We start from the raw sequence: 19,826 nt of genomic DNA on the forward strand, positions 1-19,826 counted from the left end.
ACTGGTTTGATGAAGATCAACCATGTGTAGTTGTGATTTGAGACATGTTTTGTCAACTGGGAATGGATTTTTTTTTTTTGGCATTTTGTTGGTGTATCCGAAGTTTCTCTTGATGCTTAAGATGTGACTTGTAATAAATTTTCTGATTGTATCTTAATTTTCGAATGATTGGATCTGTTTCAGCAGGTACAGTAGTGTGTCAAAAGTCGTTTTTTATTTGATGTGTTTTCTTATTTGTCACTTGCTAAAACTCAACTTCCATGTTATGGACTTTTCTATGGTAGTGCCTATTACTACTGATGGAGCAGTGTGATAAGAATATGGTTCAGATATTTTCCTATGTGGATTTTAGAACTAGAAATGGCAGCAGAAGGAGTGCTCTTAATTTTGAAAATCGAGATAATCCTGGATAAATCTGAAGTCGTGTATAAACACTTTCAGATTGAATCAAATTTCGGGGTTCAACCAAAATTGTTCAATCGGATAAAATCAGAAGATTATAATTCAAGAGTTTTGTTTTGGTCTTGTGAGTTTTTCACATGTTATGCTTTCTGAACCAGGATGATTATTTATAATCAAAGAACAGGTGGTTTTTGGCGGTTGAAGGAAGTTATGGAAGTTTTATCCTTTGAAAAAAAACGGTTGGCAGTTGATGAAAGTTTATCTTTTTAAAAAACTGTCTTTTCTTGAAAAATAACTTCCATGTAACTTCCAAAATTTGACTTCCATGTAACTTCCAAAATTTGCCTAAACCGAGCATCTCGTTATTACATTAAAACAAGCGTGCACTCTTATTTTAACATAATAAAGAGATCAATTACACTAAAATGTCCAACAGACCTCCCCCATTTTAGTGTAATTACCGATCAAATCACCAAAGTCATAACATACAACAAACTACTGCATAGATGAAATATCGTGACGATTGAATTTCATCTTAGCAAATTACACGTTTCAAATATTCGAATATCAGGGTGTCACTAAGGATTGAACCCTTTCTATTCATAATGAATACATGAAGATAATCTGCACAATAGTTTATAACATTACTCTTGCTCGACACTAGTTTTACTAGCCTGTGTCCCTATCCTTCATAAGCATATCAAAGCCAAGTCCCAGCTTCTTGAAGCGGCTAAACTTCATGCTTATATAGGTAGTCCTTTTCTTTCTTGCACCTGTAAATGCAATTTTTCAAAAGAACCATTGAGAAGTTATACTTCAACCTCCTTAACTTACAGAACCGAACACATTCCTTTTGGGATACTTTCGATGATGTGTTCCAATCTCTACATGTTAAGCTTTCCACATTGAATTCAGCACCTAATGTCATATTAGATGGAAATTGGGTATCTTAACATAAGAGATTTCAGATGGACTTTAATCCTAATCCCACAGCCGACCTTTTTACGAGATCTCTACTTAACCCTTTGGTTAAATGATCGGCCAAATTATGCTGAGTTCTCACAAACTCCACTGATATCACACCATGCATGATTAACTCCCGAACCATGTTGTGTCTAACACCCAAGTGTCTAGACTTCCCATTATACACTTGACTATATGCCTTAGCCAAAGTTGCCTGACTATCACACCTGATAGACATGGGAGGTATAGGTTTGGGCCACAATGGAATCTCATAGATTAGATTTCTTAGCCACTCAGCTTCTTTACCAGCTGCTGCTAAAGCTACAAATTCAGATTCCATTGTTGAATTTGTAATGCAGGTCTGTTTCTTGGATGCCCAAGAGATAGCACCTCCTCCAAGGAGGAATACCCAACCACTTGTGGATGAATAATCCTCCATATTGGTTATCCAACTTGCATCAGAGTAACCTTCAATAACCGAAGGAAATCCAGTATATGTCAAACCATAGTCAATGGTTCCCTTTAAGTACTTGAATACTCTATTCATAGCTTGCCAATGATGAGAACTAGGATTACTTGTAAACCTACTGAGTTTAGCAACAGCATAAGCTATATCAGGCCTAGTACTAATCATTGCATACATGAGTGATCCTATCGCCCTTGAGTATTCAAGTTGAGACACTGCTACACCTTTATTAGGTAATAGCTTCAGGTTAGGATCAATGGGAGTACTTACCGGAGAACAATCTTTAAAATTAAATTTCTCCAATATCTTCTCAATATAATGTGATTGAGAGATGGAAATACCATTGTTTCCACGTTTGATCTTTATTCCTAAGATCACATCCGCCTCCCCCATATCTTTCATATCAAACTTAGAAGACAAAAATGCCTTAGTTTCATCAACTTGATCTTGGTCGGTACCAAAGATCAACATGTCGTCTACATACTGACAAATGATAACTCCTTTGCCATGAGTATCAAACTTGCTGTATAGACATTTATCTGCTTGGTTTATAACAAAACCACTAGACAACACAACCTCATCAAATTTTTGATGCCATTGCTTAGGCGCTTGTTTCAAGCCATAAAGAGATTTCATCAGTTTACACACCTTATTTTCATTTCCTGGCATAACAAACCCTTCAGGTTGTTTCATGTATATCTCTTCATCCAATTCACCATTTAAGAATGCAGTTTTCACATCCATTTGGTGAATCATCAGATTGTGGATAGCAGCAAGTGCTAACAACAGTCTAATAGTGGATATCCTAGCAACATGAGCATATGTATCGAAAAAATCAATACCCTCCTTTTGCCTAAAGCCTTGGATAACCAATCTGGCTTTGTACTTGTCAACAGTACCATCCACTTTCATCTTTCTCCTAAAGATCATCTTACATCCTAATGGCTTACATCCAGGAGGTAAGTCAACCAATTTCCATGTATTATTTTGCATGATGGAATCCATCTCACTTTGGATTGCTTCTTTCCAGAATACAGCATCCCTTGAAGCCATTGCTTCACTAAAAGTCTTTGGGTCTTCCTCAACATTAAGGCAATATTGATATTGAAATTCAATATCATTCCTTGACCCTTCAACCAAATAGAGTTGAAAGTCATCACCAAATGACTTAGCTTTTCTTACTCTCGTACTCTTTCTAGTTTCAGTACTAGTTAAAGGTATATCCTCAATATTAACTGAGACTTTCGACATGGAATTCATGTCCTTTGGCCTAGGTATAGATGTAAACCTTTGTTCATCAAAGATAGCATCCCGTGACTCTATAACCGAGTTCACAGCAACAGAATCATTAGATTCTAGCACATAGAATCTATATACTTTAGAATGTTCAGCATATCCAATAAATATGCAATCTATACCTCTTTCACCTATGGTTTTCCTTTTAGGTTCTGTAAGCCTGACTACAACCCTACATCCCCAAATTTTGAGATAACTCAAATTTGGTGTCTTTTTGTGCCAAAGTTCATATGGGGTAACCTTATTCCTTTTGTTAGGAATTCGGTTCAACAAGTAACAGGCTGTCAACATAGCCTCACCCCAAAATCCTTCACTTAAACCCGAATATGATAACATGGAATTCACCATTTCTTTCAAGGTTCTATTCTTCCTTTCGGCTACACCATTCTGTTGTGGTGTATAGGGAGCTGTAGTTTGATGTATTATTCCAGTAGATTGAAAATAAACCGGATCATAATACTCACCTCCCCTATCCGTACGAAGAGTTTTGATTAGCCCATTTTGATGAAGTTCTACCTCTTTCTTATAAATTTTAAATTTATCAAGAGCTTCATCTTTTGTATTTAATAAATATACATAACAATACCTTGATGCATCATCAATAAAAGTAACAAGATATTTTTTATGACCTAATGATGGAGTAGCATGCAAATCACACAAATCACTATGAATAAGGTCTAAGACTTTAGTCTCACTTTTAACATCCTTAAAAGGTTTCCTAGTGATCTTGGTCAACATGCAAGTTTTGCATTTTTCAATGTTCATATCAAAAGGAGGAATCATACTTGTTTTTGACATATCTTTTAATCTTTTGTAATGAACATGTCCTAATCTAGCATGCCAAATTTCTGATTTTGTCATATTAGTTATAGAACTACACGAGGCCATACAAACAGATTCATGAACAAAAGGAACATCAATGTTTAATTTAAACATTCCATTACAACGATAACCAAATCCAACAAACGAACCATGTCTTGACAAGATGTACTTGTCACTTTCAAGTACTTGCTTGAAACCACAATTATTTAAAACCATACCAGACAATAAGTTCTTACGAATACCAGGTACAAATAAGACATTATCCAAATACAAACTTTTTCCGGAAATAAAAACTAAATTCACACAACCTAATCCTAGGATTGGTTCAGTTGCAACATTGCCCATCTTCACAATAGAGCCATCATCGATTGGTCTAAATTCCTTGAACCAACGACGATCTTTGCACACATGGCTTGTTGCTCCCGAATCAAACCACCAAGCAACGTCGTCATCCTGCACATAGAATGCATCAGATATTAGTGATACATAATTTGAATTCGTATTCGAATTAAAATTATTCACTACAATCTGACCTTGTTGCTTTTCAGGATCATTAGACCCACTTGGACCAACCTTGTTCTTTCCTTTGAACACCCGGCAATCCCTCTTTAAATGACCAGGTTTCCCACACTTCCAACATGACAATTTTGTCTATTTGTTTGGACCTTTGTTCTTATTTCCTTGAAATTTTCGTTTGTTACCTTTAGCATTGTAATTTTGCTTAACTGTTCCACTTTCCTCTACCATATTAACGGAAGAGGAACCTACTACGGTTTTATTATTGACTTTGTCAATTTCCTGAGCCCTCAGCGACTCCTCAATCATGAAATGACTGCCGAGTTGAACCAGAGTCAACTCTTCCTTCATATGTTTCAAGGTATGCTTGAAGTCTTTCCAAGAAGAAGGCAGTTTATCAATTATAGATGAAACTGCAATGGATTCATCCATTTTCAAATCATGTTGAGTAAACTGACCCAAAATCCGCAGCAGTTCATTATATTGCTCCATAACAGGCCTCGAATCAATCATTTTGTAATTAAAGAAATTACTAACTAAGAATTTGTTACTTGAGGCATCTTCTGCCATATACTTGGATTCAAGAGAGTCCCATAATTCCTTAGCAGACTCAACATTTTGATAAATATCAAAGAGAGAGTCAGACATACCGTTCAGAATGTGTCCACGACAAATGTAATCGTCGTTCTCCCATTTCGAACGCTTCCTTGTTTGATCCAGAGTTTCGCCTTCCATATACACCGGCATCGGTGTACTCAGCACATACACCACATTCAATGTTGTCAAGAGAAAGTGCATCTTCTTCTGCCATCTTCTGAAATCCTGCCCTTCAAACTTGTCCAACTTTGCAAACTTGCTTGTCATCTTCGAACTATCGTTCGTCATCTCGAAAGATTTGATTCAATCTTTTGTTGGTTAATTTTGAAAATCGAGATAATCCTGGATAAATCTGAAGTCGTGTATAAACACTTTCAGATTGAATCAAATTTCGGGGTTCAACCAAAATTGTTCAATCGGATAAAATCAGAAGATTATAATTCAAGAGTTTTGTTTTGGTCTTGTGAGTTTTTCACATGTTATGCTTTCTGAACCAGGATGATTATTTATAATCAAAGAACAGGTGGTTTTTGGCGGTTGAAGGAAGTTATGGAAGTTTTATCCTTTGAAAAAAAACGGTTGGCGGTTGATGGAAGTTTATCTTTTTAAAAAACTGTCTTTTCTTGAAAAATAACTTCCATGTAACTTCCAAAATTTGACTTCCATGTAACTTCCAAAATTTGCCTAAACCGAGCATCTCGTTATTACATTAAAACAAGCGTGCACTCTTATTTTAACATAATAAAGAGATCAATTACACTAAAATGTCCAACATGCTCTCCGAGTGTCTACTATATTAGGGATTTCACCCTCAGCAGGCAGTGTTTCTATGTTTCTGTGGGGCGTTTGTATGCTGCCAGAACTTACATTATGTTATTACCATCTTGATTATTTCCTTTTGTTTGTGTAAAGCTTGTTTTGGATTCACAGATTGCAAATTCCAACACAGCTTCTTTCATCTGCTCCTAATGACTTTAAACTCTGGTGTGTCTTAACCAAAATTTATTCTGTTCCATTCATTCTTAATTCACTTGGCATTTGTATCCAGGTATTCCGCAAGATTAACACAGATAAGTGGGAGTTTTTTAATGAAGCTTTCCAGCGAGGAAAGAGACATCTTCTGAAGAACATTCGAAGGTGCGGGCCACCTCAGTCCCATCAGGTTGGTAGCTATATTGTGCCTTATTCTGATGCAGGTAAGGCTGGGCTTGAATTTGAGATAGAAAGTCTAAGGAAGGACAGGAGTGTGTTGATGCAAGAGGTGCTTGAGTTGCAACAACAGCAGAGAACAACACTTCAATGTGCGAAAAAGGTGAATTAGAGGCTTCAATCTGCAGAACTGATACAGAAACAAATGGTTTCTTTCTTGGCAAGGTTATTTGAAAAGCCAAGTTTTTTAACCCACCTTCCGCATGAGAAGGAACAAAGAGATATAGGGTCTCCTAAGGTGAGAAGGAAGTTTGTCAAGCAGCACCAATGCCAAACAGGAATATCAGATTTTTTGAATGATGGGCATATTGTAAGATACCAACCTGATTGGAGAAATGTATCCATTTTCACCTGAAGAGTCTCCTAATTACCTTTCTCAGGCTTTGGCAAAAGAATTGAGTGAAGGCGCAAAGAATATGATATCAGATGAATTGGCCACAGTCCATGAGGTAATGCCAACTGCTGACACCATTGGGTTAAAGTCATCAAGCTTTGGACTTGAAGATACCCTTTTCAAAGGGAAAAATGTCATGAGCTCAAATCAAGAAGTTCTTCAATTTGACCAAGGGGGCAGGATTTCCAGAGCTTTCACCTCTTGAAACTGAAAGAATCATCAAGCAAGAGGATAAATGGAACACCAGCTTTAATGCTAGTGGCGCTCCTTCAAGGTTTGGGAATGAGCAGTGGGGAAATCCTACCAATTATGAAGTGCCAGAATTTGGAGTCACGAGTGGTATGTCAGACATGTGGGATATTAACTCACTTTTAGCGACAGAAAGTTTCCCAACTGATGATTCAACACTTGATGAAATAGAAAGATAATAAGAATATGGATCCATCGGGCTTCATCTGCTTCTGCACATATTGTGCTGTGTTTAGTTCCCAGAGGTTCAATTATTGAATAAATTGGTTTGTAACTGGTGTTCATTCACTAATCACCAGCTTTCATTCTTTTAGATTAGTTGTATATTGTTCATGCGAATAGTCATGAACCAAATTCTTAATTTGAATATTGTTCTCCTTAGTTTCTTTACTTTATGGTTGGATTCATATCTAGTATTTAATGTTAAGGCATGTGATAAATATGAAAGATATGAGAGAAATGCAAGATATAAGAGACATTTGTTTCTAACAGACAATTAACCGAGTCAGGATGAACAGAATTTTTTTTACTTGGTTCCTGTGAGTTATTAATACATGTATTAGAGAATTTGTTGAGGCGTGAGAAGGGTAGATTGAGATGCTTGGTAGAATTAGAATGTAGGACAACAATGATTGGTAAGGATTTGTGGGATGGAGAAGATTCAGAGTGTTTGGAGACATTATCCTGTAATCTTGTTTTGATAGTAAACTCTTCACATATGTTGAGCATTCATCATTTCACAAAAATAACGCCTGAAGCGTCAGCAAACAACGATGTTACCATATGTTGAGGACAAGTTTCCCAAAGTGTCCATGTAAATACCACTTGATGATCCATGCTTGGCTAACCAATTTGCACATTGATTCCCTTCTTGCATGGTATGAGTAAAGTAGAGCTGCCATTGTTCCCTTGCGAAGGCTTTTATTTGATTAAGAATAAATGCATGAGGATGCCAGGTAGCAGATGTATCTCGAGTTAAATTCCAAGCCACGAGAGAATTTGTTTCTCATAATACCTTTTTTAAAACCAGCATTCCATACAACACGTAAACCATGAAGAATTGTCATAAACTCTGTTGTCATGTTAGCAGTGTGACCACAACAAACTGAGAATCCTGTCAGCTAGTTCCAAGAGAAATTCTGTCAATACTTTTACAAAATCATATTCAGGTGGAATCCAAGATATTTGACGTTAAGAAGAAGTTTTTGTAGTTGTTGAGGAAGCTAATAAAATTCCTAGAGTAACTTTTACAATGTACCATGTAGACCAAATGCGTTTCTCAAAGATCTCCACGTACCTTGATATCCAAATCAACCAACCAGCAAGTACAAGCAAAAAGATTTCTATGTCGTTTCAGTTGAGTTGCGAACCAAATGTCTTAATTCACAATGAAGAAGTCAACACTGGAATCCATATTTATAAGACTCCATATTTGAGTTTCCTTGCTACAATCTCTCAGTAAGTGAACTATGATTAGCAGACTCGTGAATCAATCATTTGCATGGGTGGACTTGGCAGTGTAGATACCAGATTGGATATGCCCCGAAATGATCACACCATGACTATTTTCATCAAGAATTAAGTTCATCATCTTATGCTTAACATCAATTAGAATAATGGAGGAAAAAATATTTCCAACGCCAATGGCCATCAACAAAGACATCACGAATAAGAAGTTGGGTATCACTTACACGTTGGAATTTTTTGGCCTTATCTCATGAGGATATTTAAATCATGTTAGTGTTTTGATACTGTAATAAAATTCCTAGCACGAAAACAACTTATTATTAATTATATTTAAGTCGGATGTAAGTAATATGTTATGTTGGAAATTAAAGTATCAAAACAACATAATATTAATATTATTACATTGATTTGATTTAGATCGACTGAAGATACTTTAAAACACTAAATTAATTTATTTAAATACGATTGATTTGAATTTTATTTCATCTTAAATCCTATCCAAACACTCCTAATCTAAAAAGATTTTTAAAAATATTTAATTTTAAGGTTAATTTTAAACATTTAAACGTGATATATTCTTTACACAAAAAAGTGATATTTTTTTTTCATCAGAAAATGTTTATTTTACTTTAATAAAATTTTATCGTTTAAAATCAAGCTTTAGGAAACCGTTAAAAAATATAAGAACTCCATCATAAGTTTTTGAACTCTTTCTTCTTCGTTTTTTTTTTCCAACCAAGATCACAGCCTACTTATAAACACTCCACCTCCTTCCACCTTCTTCCATCTCTCTCTTTTATTTTTTATTTTTTATTAATTCATGTAAATTAGGATTAGGGTTTATCTCAATTCGCCCTCTACAATTTTAAATCCGAGCTTCTCTTCGATTCATTCCCCCTCCCCAATAAAACCGGCCCGAGAACCAATAAAGGTTAGGATTAGGGTTTTAAATTCGTTTGCATTTGATTCGAATGAACATGGAGAGATCGTTGGACAGATCGAGAGAACCCGGTCCCAAGAAGCCTCGATTAATCGAGGAACTCAGCGCCCGACAATTACCTCTACGCCCTGCGGCAGTTACTACGTTGCCGTCTACGAGGTTCCGAGCATATGACAGAGACTCCGGCGGCGGCGGAGGGTATCAGCCGCAGCCTCCGCCGCACCAAGAGCTTGTGATTCAGTACAAGACCGCGCTTGCTGAGCTCACTTTCAATTCGAAGCCAATAATTACCAACTTGACTATTATTGCTGGAGAGAACTTGTCTGCTGCCAAGGCAATTGCTGCCACCGTTTGTGCTAATATTATAGAGGTGAACAAAATATGCAGTTGTTTATGTCAAGTTTATTGAATTGAATAGTAATGGATTTGGAATGAAGAAAGAGCAATTCAATTAGTTTTATTGTTTGTCATGCTATGCGTTGATGAATTGGGTTAGTGTTGTACTTAGATGGAAATGAATGCTAGTCAGAAAAAGGGCATTCATAGTTTGTTCAAATTGAATTTCATCTCATTTCATTGGCCCTGTAGATGTAGATTGGTTCTTAAGTGGTACACTCTGCCCTGCACCTTAAAAGAACGAAAAACATATTTAGTTTTCCAATCAGAGTTACAAAGAAAAACAAATACTGTCCTTTGGCCAAATTACGGTAGCTTGGTATTTTGACTACGTGTGTAACTGGTAATTAGCACCATTGGGGAGTGGTTTTGGTATGCACAGGGGATTGAGAATCCTGGTAAACATGGATTTTTCCATTTACAAGAGAGAAGTGAACCCTAAAAGTTTCCAATCTCAATCAGTGCTAAAGTCCACTTTTGGTGAAATTTGATACTAACTTTTAATTGGATTAGATATCGTTGATTGCAGCTGTTTCCCTTGTTTTCATATGTCAGGGAAATCTTATTTCTCTCATGGCGTCTTTGTATTATGGAAAAAAGGTCTTGTTTAATTGAAATGAGTTCATGACTTTCCAGGTTCCGAGTGATCAAAAACTGCCATCTCTTTATCTCTTAGACAGTATTGTGAAGAACATTGGACGGGATTATATAAAATATTTTGCTTCCAGACTACCTGAGGTCAGATATTTATTATCTTTAACCACTTTACCTTCATACCTTTATTTTGATATGCTTATATGATGAATCCTTTAGATTGTGAAGTTATCAAAATGTATACTGAACTATTCTGATAAAAGTCAGTTACATGAATCAAGAGATTGTAAGAATTCTTGTATTTCCCTTAAAAATAAATAATCTATTTATAATGAAATGGAACCAAATTTTCCCTTTGCATTTTTCCTGCAATATATGTTTTCTAATTCTATACACCTATTTTTAACTAGGTACTACTACTTTACATTTTAGGTATTCTGCAAGGCTTACAGACAGGTTGATCCTTGTGTTCATTCAAGTATGAAACATCTTTTTGGAACTTGGAAAGGAGTCTTTCCTCCTCAGTCCCTTCAGATGATTGAGAAGGAACTTGGCTTTGCACCTGCAGTCAATAGTTCAGCTTCAGTATCTGCTACAGTCAGGAGTGATTTGCAGTCACAACGCCCACCTCATAGTATCCATGTGAATCCCAAGTATTTAGAAAGGCAGCGTCTTCAGCAGTCAAGTAGGGTAGGTGCAATTATGTCAAAACTTGTCCTTTAAAGGTTTGAAATGATGCATTTTGATAGGAATCAGTCAAGATTGGACAGTGATACAGAAGCTTTTGTGATGGAACTGAAATTTAGAGTCATGTGTTTCTTGGATGATGAAACAGGACTGGAAGACATGTCATTTTTAATCTTGAATATGAGACAATACAGTATTTTTGCAATAAGTGTAATTGAATTGGAATTTTCATTGAACTAATTTGAATTTCTTTTTTTTTCTTCTTAATCATGAATTATCCTGATTTTGCGGTTCTGTTTATGGTTTGACATGTGACATATGTGCTATTAACCTTTTTAGACATTAGTTAAAAGTAATATTTTGAACATCATCTTCATATTATTTTTATGTACATATTTTAGATTTTTGTTTTCACTTTGTAACTGTATCTTAAAGTCTGATTCACAATTCAAGTCTTTTGGTCCACCATCTCTTGTACTTATTTCTTTTGCCATGTCCTTTTTTTATGTCATGAAGAGTAAAGGAGTAGTTAATGATATGACTGAAGCTGTTTTAAACTCAAATGAGGATTTGGAGAGGCCAGATAGAGCTTTGAGTGCTGCTCGACCATGGCTGGATCCTAGGATTAACATGCTTGTATGTGAAGTAGCTTTTCTTTTCCTCTTTATACTATTCACTCTATCAGTTGTCATATTTTTAATGTAGTGCTGTATATTGCAGAATAATCAGCACACACATAGAGATGCATTTAATGATTCTGTTCCTGAAAAGAGCATGGATGGGTCATCATACGGAGGCAGTGAATATAGTTCTGTCATTTCAAGTAATTTGGGTTCAGGGGCTGGAAGAACTGGAAGTAAGCTCATTGATTTAGGACATGACAGAACATGGTTCAAAACAGATGGTGGTGATGCAGATACTACATCTGGGCAAAGAAATGGTTTCAATCTGAAGCATAGTTTTTCTAATCATGAAGCACCAAAGTCCATGAATTTGGATGCACATTGTCAGCCGAGACAAAGCATAACTAACAAACAGAACGATGTGATGTCATGTAACTGGAAAACTTCTGAAGAAGAGGAGTTCATGTGGGATGAGATTGACAATGGTTTGATTGATCATGGACCCAATGTATCAAAAACTTTGAGCACGGACACATGGATGGCAGATGTTGAAAATTTGGTAAGCTTGAGGAAAGGGTCAGTTGCACTTTGCCATTTATTCATCCAATTGCAGTTTTTCTCCTTTCTCCTAATTTATAAAATGAAGTGCATTCCTCTTTGATTTAACATGATTTTTTTGGGGGGGGAATGGTGTCCCATGTCCTCCAAATTAATAAAATTCTATCTGATTTGAAAAGCACTTGTCCCACCAGTAATTTTTTCACGTAACAATTAAGTCCAGTTAATGGTGTCTAATTTTAATCAGACGGTATAAACAGTGGCAGATCCACTCATTGGGGTGTGGGGGCAATTGCTCCCACAAAGTAAATCTTTTACTTGAATATATTGAATAAATATTTTTTTTGTCCCGATAAAAGAATAGGTCTTGTCCCCACAAGATAATTTTTTTTAATAAGATGAATATAAATAGTTGTAAAAGATAAAAGAGAAAATAAATTGATACTAATTTTACTCACTTTATCCTTTTTAATTTTACTGTTTTAAATTTTTTATTACTATTTTTAATAAAGCTTATACAATTTTTTGTTTGAGAAAATATTAGACTATTTTTTTCCCCCACTTAAAAAAATTTCTGGATCCGCCACTGTTATAAGCTTATCACTTTTTGCACAGATAGAACATCATTTAGAGTCTTTTATCCCATTAAAAAGTCACTTGTGTAAGCTTCTTCTAATTATGAGAATCAATCCCTATCTTGAAAGATGGGGACATTTCAGAAAATCATATTTTAAAGGAAGGGCCAAATTGCTTGGTAGTTAGTGGCTTAGTGCAATAGAACTATTAGTGTGGTAACATGCAATTACCCCTAATATTTAACTTTTGTATCAAAGAAGTTCTTTTATAATCGTTGTAGGGCCGATTGCCTGAATTCCCTAAGATAATATGCCTAATTTTGTTGATTAAATCAAACACTAATTTATCAAATCCGAGCAATCCAAAGTTCTAAATATCCTAATACAAACGAAGAAAAAAACCCTGATTTAATTTGTTATAAGATAACCCGGTTCCAAAACATTCAAACCCTAATAATTAAACCACTTAATCCCTAATTACAAAGCCTCAAATTATGGATGCATCACAAATTAATACAATCATCTGAAACTATATATATATATATATATATATATATATATATATATATATATATATATATATATATATATATATATTATTGGTTATACTTGGCTGATTTATCTTTTCCATGTGCAGGAAGGTGAAGATCACCTCCAAATTACACGCCCTTTTGGGGCAAAGGTCAATAGAGAAATATCCACTGTTAAGAATCAATTACCTGGTTTGGGGGGCCATCCACCATCATCGTGGCAATTGCAGAATCTAAAGCCAGGCTACTCAGAAGGATTTGTGTCCTCTCATAGTGCCTTACCAGCCAATGCAAGTTCTTTGACTGTCAAGAAGGGGAACCAATCCTTTATGTCGAATTCGGTAGTAGGAAGGGTCAAATTTGTGGGACAACAATTTGATTCTGGGGAAACTGAATCCCCTTCTTGGCAGTCACCTTTGCGGCAACAGTCTCCATCACTGCCAGGAACAGTACACCACCCTCATTCAATGCAAAATTTTGCTGACCAAGAATTACCCCAGAATCTCAAAACCTCTCAATTTTTGGGAGGTCCGATAACTCAGCATATTAGAGATCACTCCCTTACGCTACGCCCGATTGTTCAGGTTGGTAACTTGCGAAGATCACAGGAAAAGGACATGCAGGGCCCGTTATCTTCCATGACTTCTTTTCGACCAAAGCTTCAGCAAAAGCAGCTGGACCCGTCTCAGTCTAAAGTTTCTTTAACCAGAGAAACTTCAGCACAGTTGACCACAAATAATTTGTCAGCTGCACCTGTCAAGAGTGGAGTCATCCCCAAGAAATCAATTACCTGTGATCCGGATCCAAGGAAGCATCCATCTCAGACTGGGGTTCAGCCTACTCAGTCTGGTAGACCTACCACATTAGATCCTCTGCATAATGACTCATCTACACTGCCAAAAAACACTCAAGGAAAGGCTGGACAACCACCACAAAGGCTTTCTACTCAACCACCCGCTTCCTCTAACATTAGCAGTTCCTCAGCTCCGACCTTAAATACTGCCAAAAATAATAAACTAAATCCAATTTCAAACCTTTTAAGCTCATTGGTTGCAAAGGGTTTGATATCTGCAGAAACAGAATCACCAACTATGGTACCAAGTGAGGTTCCGAAGGGATCCAAAGATCAAACTGAAATAATTACCACCAGTTGTTCTTTACCAGTTACATCAATTTCTGGTTCTGCAGCTGTCCCAGTATCGTCTTCCGGAGATGAGGTAGATTCTGCTACAAAAACCTCTCTCGCCTCACCTCAATCAACTAGCACGGAAATCAGAAATCTTGTTGGCTTTGATTTTAGACCTAATGTAATTCGAGAATTCCACCCATCAGTAATTAGGGAATTATGGGATGATTTCCCTCATAATTGCAAAGTTTGTGGTATTAAGCTTAAACAAGAAGAACTGTTTAATAGACATTTGGAGTGGCATGCCACAAGAGAACATGGTCCAATTAAGGCATCAAGAAGTTGGTATGCTGAGTCTAGTGACTGGATTGCTGGCAAGGCAGAATATTCATCTGAGTCTGGGTTTAATGATTCTGTTGATGTACACGAACAAAAAACAGACAGCAGTCAATTGGATACGATGGTTCTAGCAGATGAAAACCAGTGTCTGTGTGTATTGTGTGGCGAGCTATTTGAAGATGCGTACTGTCATGAAAGGAACGAGTGGATGTTCAAAGGGGCCGTTTACATGAACTATTCAGATGTCAACTGTGAGATGGAAAGTAGAAATGTGGGTCCCATCATTCATGCCAAATGCTTATCAGAGAACTCAATCGTCACCAATTTGGTAAGGCCTATTATCTGATATTGGTTGACGTCTTCCAGTTTAATGTTTAAACTTCAAAGCTTCAATTTGTCTACTTGAAGGAGTGTGTTTAAATTTTGGCTTATTGCACTTTTTTCCCTCAACTTTTTAATTTTTGATGCATTTTTATCCCTTACAAAATAATTTAGTGTACTTTATTCTCAACTTTTAAGAAACTTGTGAATTTTACCTTCTATCATTTATCCATTAATAATTGCTAAAATTGGAGTAGGGTTGAAAAAAGGTCAAATGGCCCGTCAGGGCTTGCAGCTTGGCCTGACCTATTTAGGCTCTAGGCTAATGCTTTTCATAAAGTCTTTTTAACTAAAAAGGTCAAGCTGTAGGCTTTAAAAAAAGTCTATTAAACGGGATAGACTGACTTGTTTATACAATAGTATATATAATATTATATATATATATATATATATATATATATATATTTATATTTAATATATAATTATTAATAATTTTATAATAAAAATAATATATGTAAGGATCAAGGTTTGTTGGCCCAGTTAGACCTATTGGCTTGTTTATAGGTCCTTCTATAAAATAGGTTGCTTAAACGGACTTTTAAACAAGACTAAGGCTTAAAGAAAGGTTAGGTAGGCCATGGGCTTTCAATCAAGCCAGGCTCAGGCTTAATAAAAGCCTATTAAGCCTGATAGCTATTTATAATATATATATATATATATATATATATATATATATATATATAATATTTTTTATTGGATTTTGCTAACTACACATCCTTGTTTTATAGGCCTTTCTACAAAAACAGATTGCATAAACATTCAGGTCAGATCAGACTTTTATATAAACAAGATTAAGGCTTTAAAAAAGGCCTGTAAAAGGTAAAGGTCAGCCTGCCTGTTTCCAATTGATAGGTTTCTTGTCAACCCTCCTCTCTCCTGTTCAATTGTTTTAAACAGTATTTTTCCTACCTTTAGGATAAGATCAAATTAAAGGTATGTAAAAAAAAAAAGGAAATTAAGGGGAAGCCTCCGTTTCAGTATTAGGGGTCTAAAATATAATAATTAATTGAACGAGCTTCGCAAGACGTGAATAAGTGAATCACTAGTGTATTTGTTTTGGCTCCTATTTCTCCTATCCCTTTTCTTTATCCAAAGTTAATAAGATTTCTTGTGTAAAAATAAATTTAATTAATAAATAGAGAAAAAATTAAATGCCAAGTCAAACGTCGGGATTCATATCTCAAGAATGTGAGTTCACATTCTACTTTCGATATATGAATCTTATTGGTGAGCGATAAGTAAGTGTCTCTATTAGTACTTAATGAGCCTTGCGGGTTGAGACATGTCATGACTTGGTAAGCCTTGAGACTCAATTCTCCTAAATTTTTTATAATAAAAAAATCAAATATCAGATGTGAATGCAATGCTAATTTAACACGATCTAGAAAGAAAATTATAGGATCTGGAAGCAGCAGCCCAACAATGATTCCCATGGATGTTTCTTGTCTCAATAGTGCATGTTTAAATTAAAGTTGGAAGAATTCAAAAGTATATTTATCTTAGAAGCTACAATTTTTTTCTTCTTCGACTGGTGTATTAATCCAAACATAAGATTAACATGATTATTAGCCATAAAAATCGTGGATCTATTTTTTAGGCAAGCCGCAAGTCCTTTTACATATATGACTTATTGTATTATATAATACTTCTCTTTTTATATAATGTTTAAAGGTTTTGACACATCAAATAATGTAATTTGTTGAATTTCAAAGAAAACACTAGGTAACTTTTAAATATATCCTTTATCTCTCTAAAATGTATTTAATGCAATATTGATTTTGTAAAATTACCTAATTTTTGTAACAATTTTTTCTCTATAAAATGTTATATAATTTGAAACGATGGGAGTATATGCAATAGGCACATGATCAGAAACAGTTATAATATGGCCTTCTTTTCTTTATGTTTATTAATCTGATACATCTTTTTCTTTATTTATGTTAGGTCTAGGGCTTTTGTGTTTTGTCTTTAATTTTTTGAATTATAAAAAAAAAATAACTATACGTATTGTTATTGGGGATCTGGCTGTGAATATATCCACCAATGGGTTTCCACACTCATCTAAAATGCTCAAGTAATTAAAAAATAATTGTGGGAGTCAATGCAAATGTCATTGTAACATGCACGCATATGTTGTAATGTGGTATATACTTCACATGAGTGGAAGGTCATTATAAATTGAAACGGATTCAGTGATTTTAAAGCGGGAAATCACTGTGACTTTTCTCCTTTTTAGGCCATTAGATTAATTTTTAATGGTCTAGGTTTTTGCCATTTATTTTAAAAATATTTTTAATTTAATTATTAATTTGGTTTGTATATTTTATATATTTAAAAGTTATAAAAAATATCACTGAGCATGTAGATTAATTTACACATCATCTGTATCTTCTTTTTGGAGAGAATGTTGTTCAAACTGAAGACTAATATGACCAGTAAAGTTTTTTTAGAGACTACTTGATTAAACTGAAATAATTTATATAATAGTTAATCTATATGCTTAATAATACTTTTATGGTTTTAAAGTATAAAAAATATAAGATTGAGTTAATAACTTGATTAAAAAAATCTTTTAAAACAAGTGACAAAATATATAGACCAACAAATTAAATTAATGATATAAAAATGAGGGAAATTCACTTCCCTCCACAAAGTCACTGAATTCATGCCCATTGTAATTAGAGAATTGTGTTTTCTCAAGCGTGAAAGTCAACTCCATGAAGAGACGAGAAAAACTAAGGCTTCAGCATATATATGCAGTACACACTAGAGTTTAGATCAATGAGTCAAGAGAAAAAGAGAAGAGAAATATCAATGGATATTGAGCGTTTGAATTGTGGCAAAGTAAAAAAAGTAGAGGAAAAAATTATAAGATAAAAATTCGGAATATATTCTATAGAATAAGAGGAGTTATCACAATTAGTATATGATCTACATATACAAAAGAAAATGTAGCTAATCTACCAATCATCTAACTAATACGATAACAACCAAATGAATTCCAAATTAATTTCAAATTATTTTCTTGTAACATTCTCAGCAAGCTGAGATACATATAAGCTAATATCGCTTGAGATTTGCATATATAATGCAAAAATTATTAAGTAACAACATAAAAAATAAAATAAACAAGCTGTAATCACAGCAACTAAGTAAGAAAGTTAAGATACAATGATATGGGCAATGGGCGAGGTACACAGCTCCAAGATATTTTTTTACCCTCCTTTAGACCCCTTCAAATACATCACATATATAACAGTACCAAATAATTTCAAATGTGAGAGGAATTATTAATCGTTGATATCATTTGAGACAAAAGCTCAACCCTTCAAGCAATATTTATAATCTATGCTTAATTACTTTGTAAAAATAAATAATAAGCTGAATTCAAGCACAAGCTACATTTTATCCTTTACTTTGATTGACGTTTTTTTAAGTAAAATTTAGTATGAACCAATTGTTTATAAAATGCTATTTTTACATTATTCTGCATCTTTTATTTACGTTTTCAACCATTAATATTCATTTGTAATATTTTTGTGAAAATTGTTCATACCAAACAACATCTCCCTTTTTTCAATATGTCATCCTTCGTTCTTCAAGTATAAGAGGCAAGAACATGTATTTGAGTAAATAAATGTTTATTTCATAAATTCTTATTAAATGAGAATTAGTGTAATAAATTTGAATCATTTGATTATAAATTATTTTTTTTTATGGAATTTGATTATAAATTTATAAAAAAAATTAAAAATTATTTTCATGAATGAATTTACTAAAAACTATTAAAATAAACTAAAATTATATATAGTCAAAAATTATTTTTCTGAATCTAAATAAATTTTGTATAAATTCTTTGTGACACTCCTATGACTTAATGAGAACCTTTGTGTGAAATACTAGTTGATTCATAAATAGTCAACCCTTCACTTTAACTTGAAGATTTGTTTAGACCTGAGAGTTTCAACCCTATTGTGCCTTCTGTTAATAATATTTGACAATGAACCAAATTGTACAAATAACATAAAATAGAAAAAGTTCAAGTATTATTTTTTTCAAAGGAGTGGAGTAATATCAAACACTTGCTCACAATTGTCAATTACAATTAATTAATGAATAAAGAATTGAGTTTTCAAAGATGGTTTGATTAAAACTAAAACTATTCTATCCTTGATTCAATAACAAAATTTAAATACAATCAAAAGAAGAAAAACTGTTTAGGCTTTTTATCGAACAAGTAATATGCAGTAAAATTAATTAAGAAATAATAAGGAATCGGGGTTGAACTTCATGAGATGTCATTCATCATGTATCATAACAATAATAAAATCACGCCAACTCACACACTCACTTGATATATCTCCATGCACAAAAGTTCATCAATTTTCAATTCCTTAGACAATTGAAATCAAATTCCACCACTAAACCCCTAATCCCTTAGGAGGTGTTAATAAAGGAATTTGCATTAATCATAAGCATACAAGGAGGTCGTTAAATTTATACCCATTCCTAGGTGACTAGGTCTGAATTCAATGACAGTTCCACTTCAATTCAAGCATTAAGAAGAGTTATCCAATCACAAATCAACTCAACTCATATCATGAGTGGTCAAGCCATGGAGCAATTTAAGCATGGAAGTAGAAAAGCAAAATGTTAAGTGAAGAGTTAGGGTTCACAAGCAATATATAAGCGAGTC

At 34.3% G+C, this 19,826-nt stretch overlaps 1 protein-coding gene across 4 annotated transcripts; it reads left to right on the forward strand.

The window, feature by feature from the left end:
* Positions 1 to 9,087: 9,087 nt before the first annotated feature.
* On the forward strand, positions 9,088 to 17,290 carry LOC102662278 (polyadenylation and cleavage factor homolog 4-like). 4 transcript variants are annotated; one of them, XM_041012421.1, is made up of 7 exons: positions 9,088 to 9,691; positions 10,354 to 10,455; positions 10,744 to 11,001; positions 11,515 to 11,634; positions 11,704 to 12,180; positions 13,392 to 15,077; positions 15,859 to 17,290. In XM_041012421.1, exons 1-7 carry the CDS (start codon positions 9,353 to 9,355, stop codon positions 15,883 to 15,885), a joined length of 3,009 nt encoding a protein of 1,002 aa, XP_040868355.1. In that variant the 5' UTR covers positions 9,088 to 9,352; the 3' UTR covers positions 15,886 to 17,290. The 4 variants fall into 4 exon arrangements, with proteins under 4 accessions (XP_040868355.1, NP_001358683.1, XP_040868356.1 ...); NM_001371754.1 differs by having other exon boundaries at positions 11,719 to 12,180; positions 15,859 to 16,192; XM_041012423.1 differs by having other exon boundaries at positions 9,676 to 9,691; positions 10,722 to 11,001.
* The last annotated feature ends 2,536 nt before the right edge of the window (positions 17,291 to 19,826 follow it).

Source organism: Glycine max, chromosome 19, assembly GCF_000004515.6.
Source record: "Glycine max cultivar Williams 82 chromosome 19, Glycine_max_v4.0, whole genome shotgun sequence".
In the NCBI taxonomy this organism is placed as follows: Eukaryota; Viridiplantae; Streptophyta; class Magnoliopsida; order Fabales; family Fabaceae; genus Glycine; species Glycine max.

Bases quoted from the DNA above. Each gene is read 5' to 3' on its own strand.
- LOC102662278 (XM_041012421.1), top strand. From the start codon at position 9,353: ATGAACATGGAGAGATCGTTGGACAGATCGAGAGAACCCGGTCCCAAG. The intron at 10,456-10,743 runs GTCAGATATTTA...TTTACATTTTAG, and splicing joins TTGCTTCCAGACTACCTGAG to GTATTCTGCAAGGCTTACAG. The intron at 15,078-15,858 runs GTAAGGCCTATT...CTTGTTTTATAG, and splicing joins ACTCAATCGTCACCAATTTG to GCCTTTCTACAAAAACAGAT.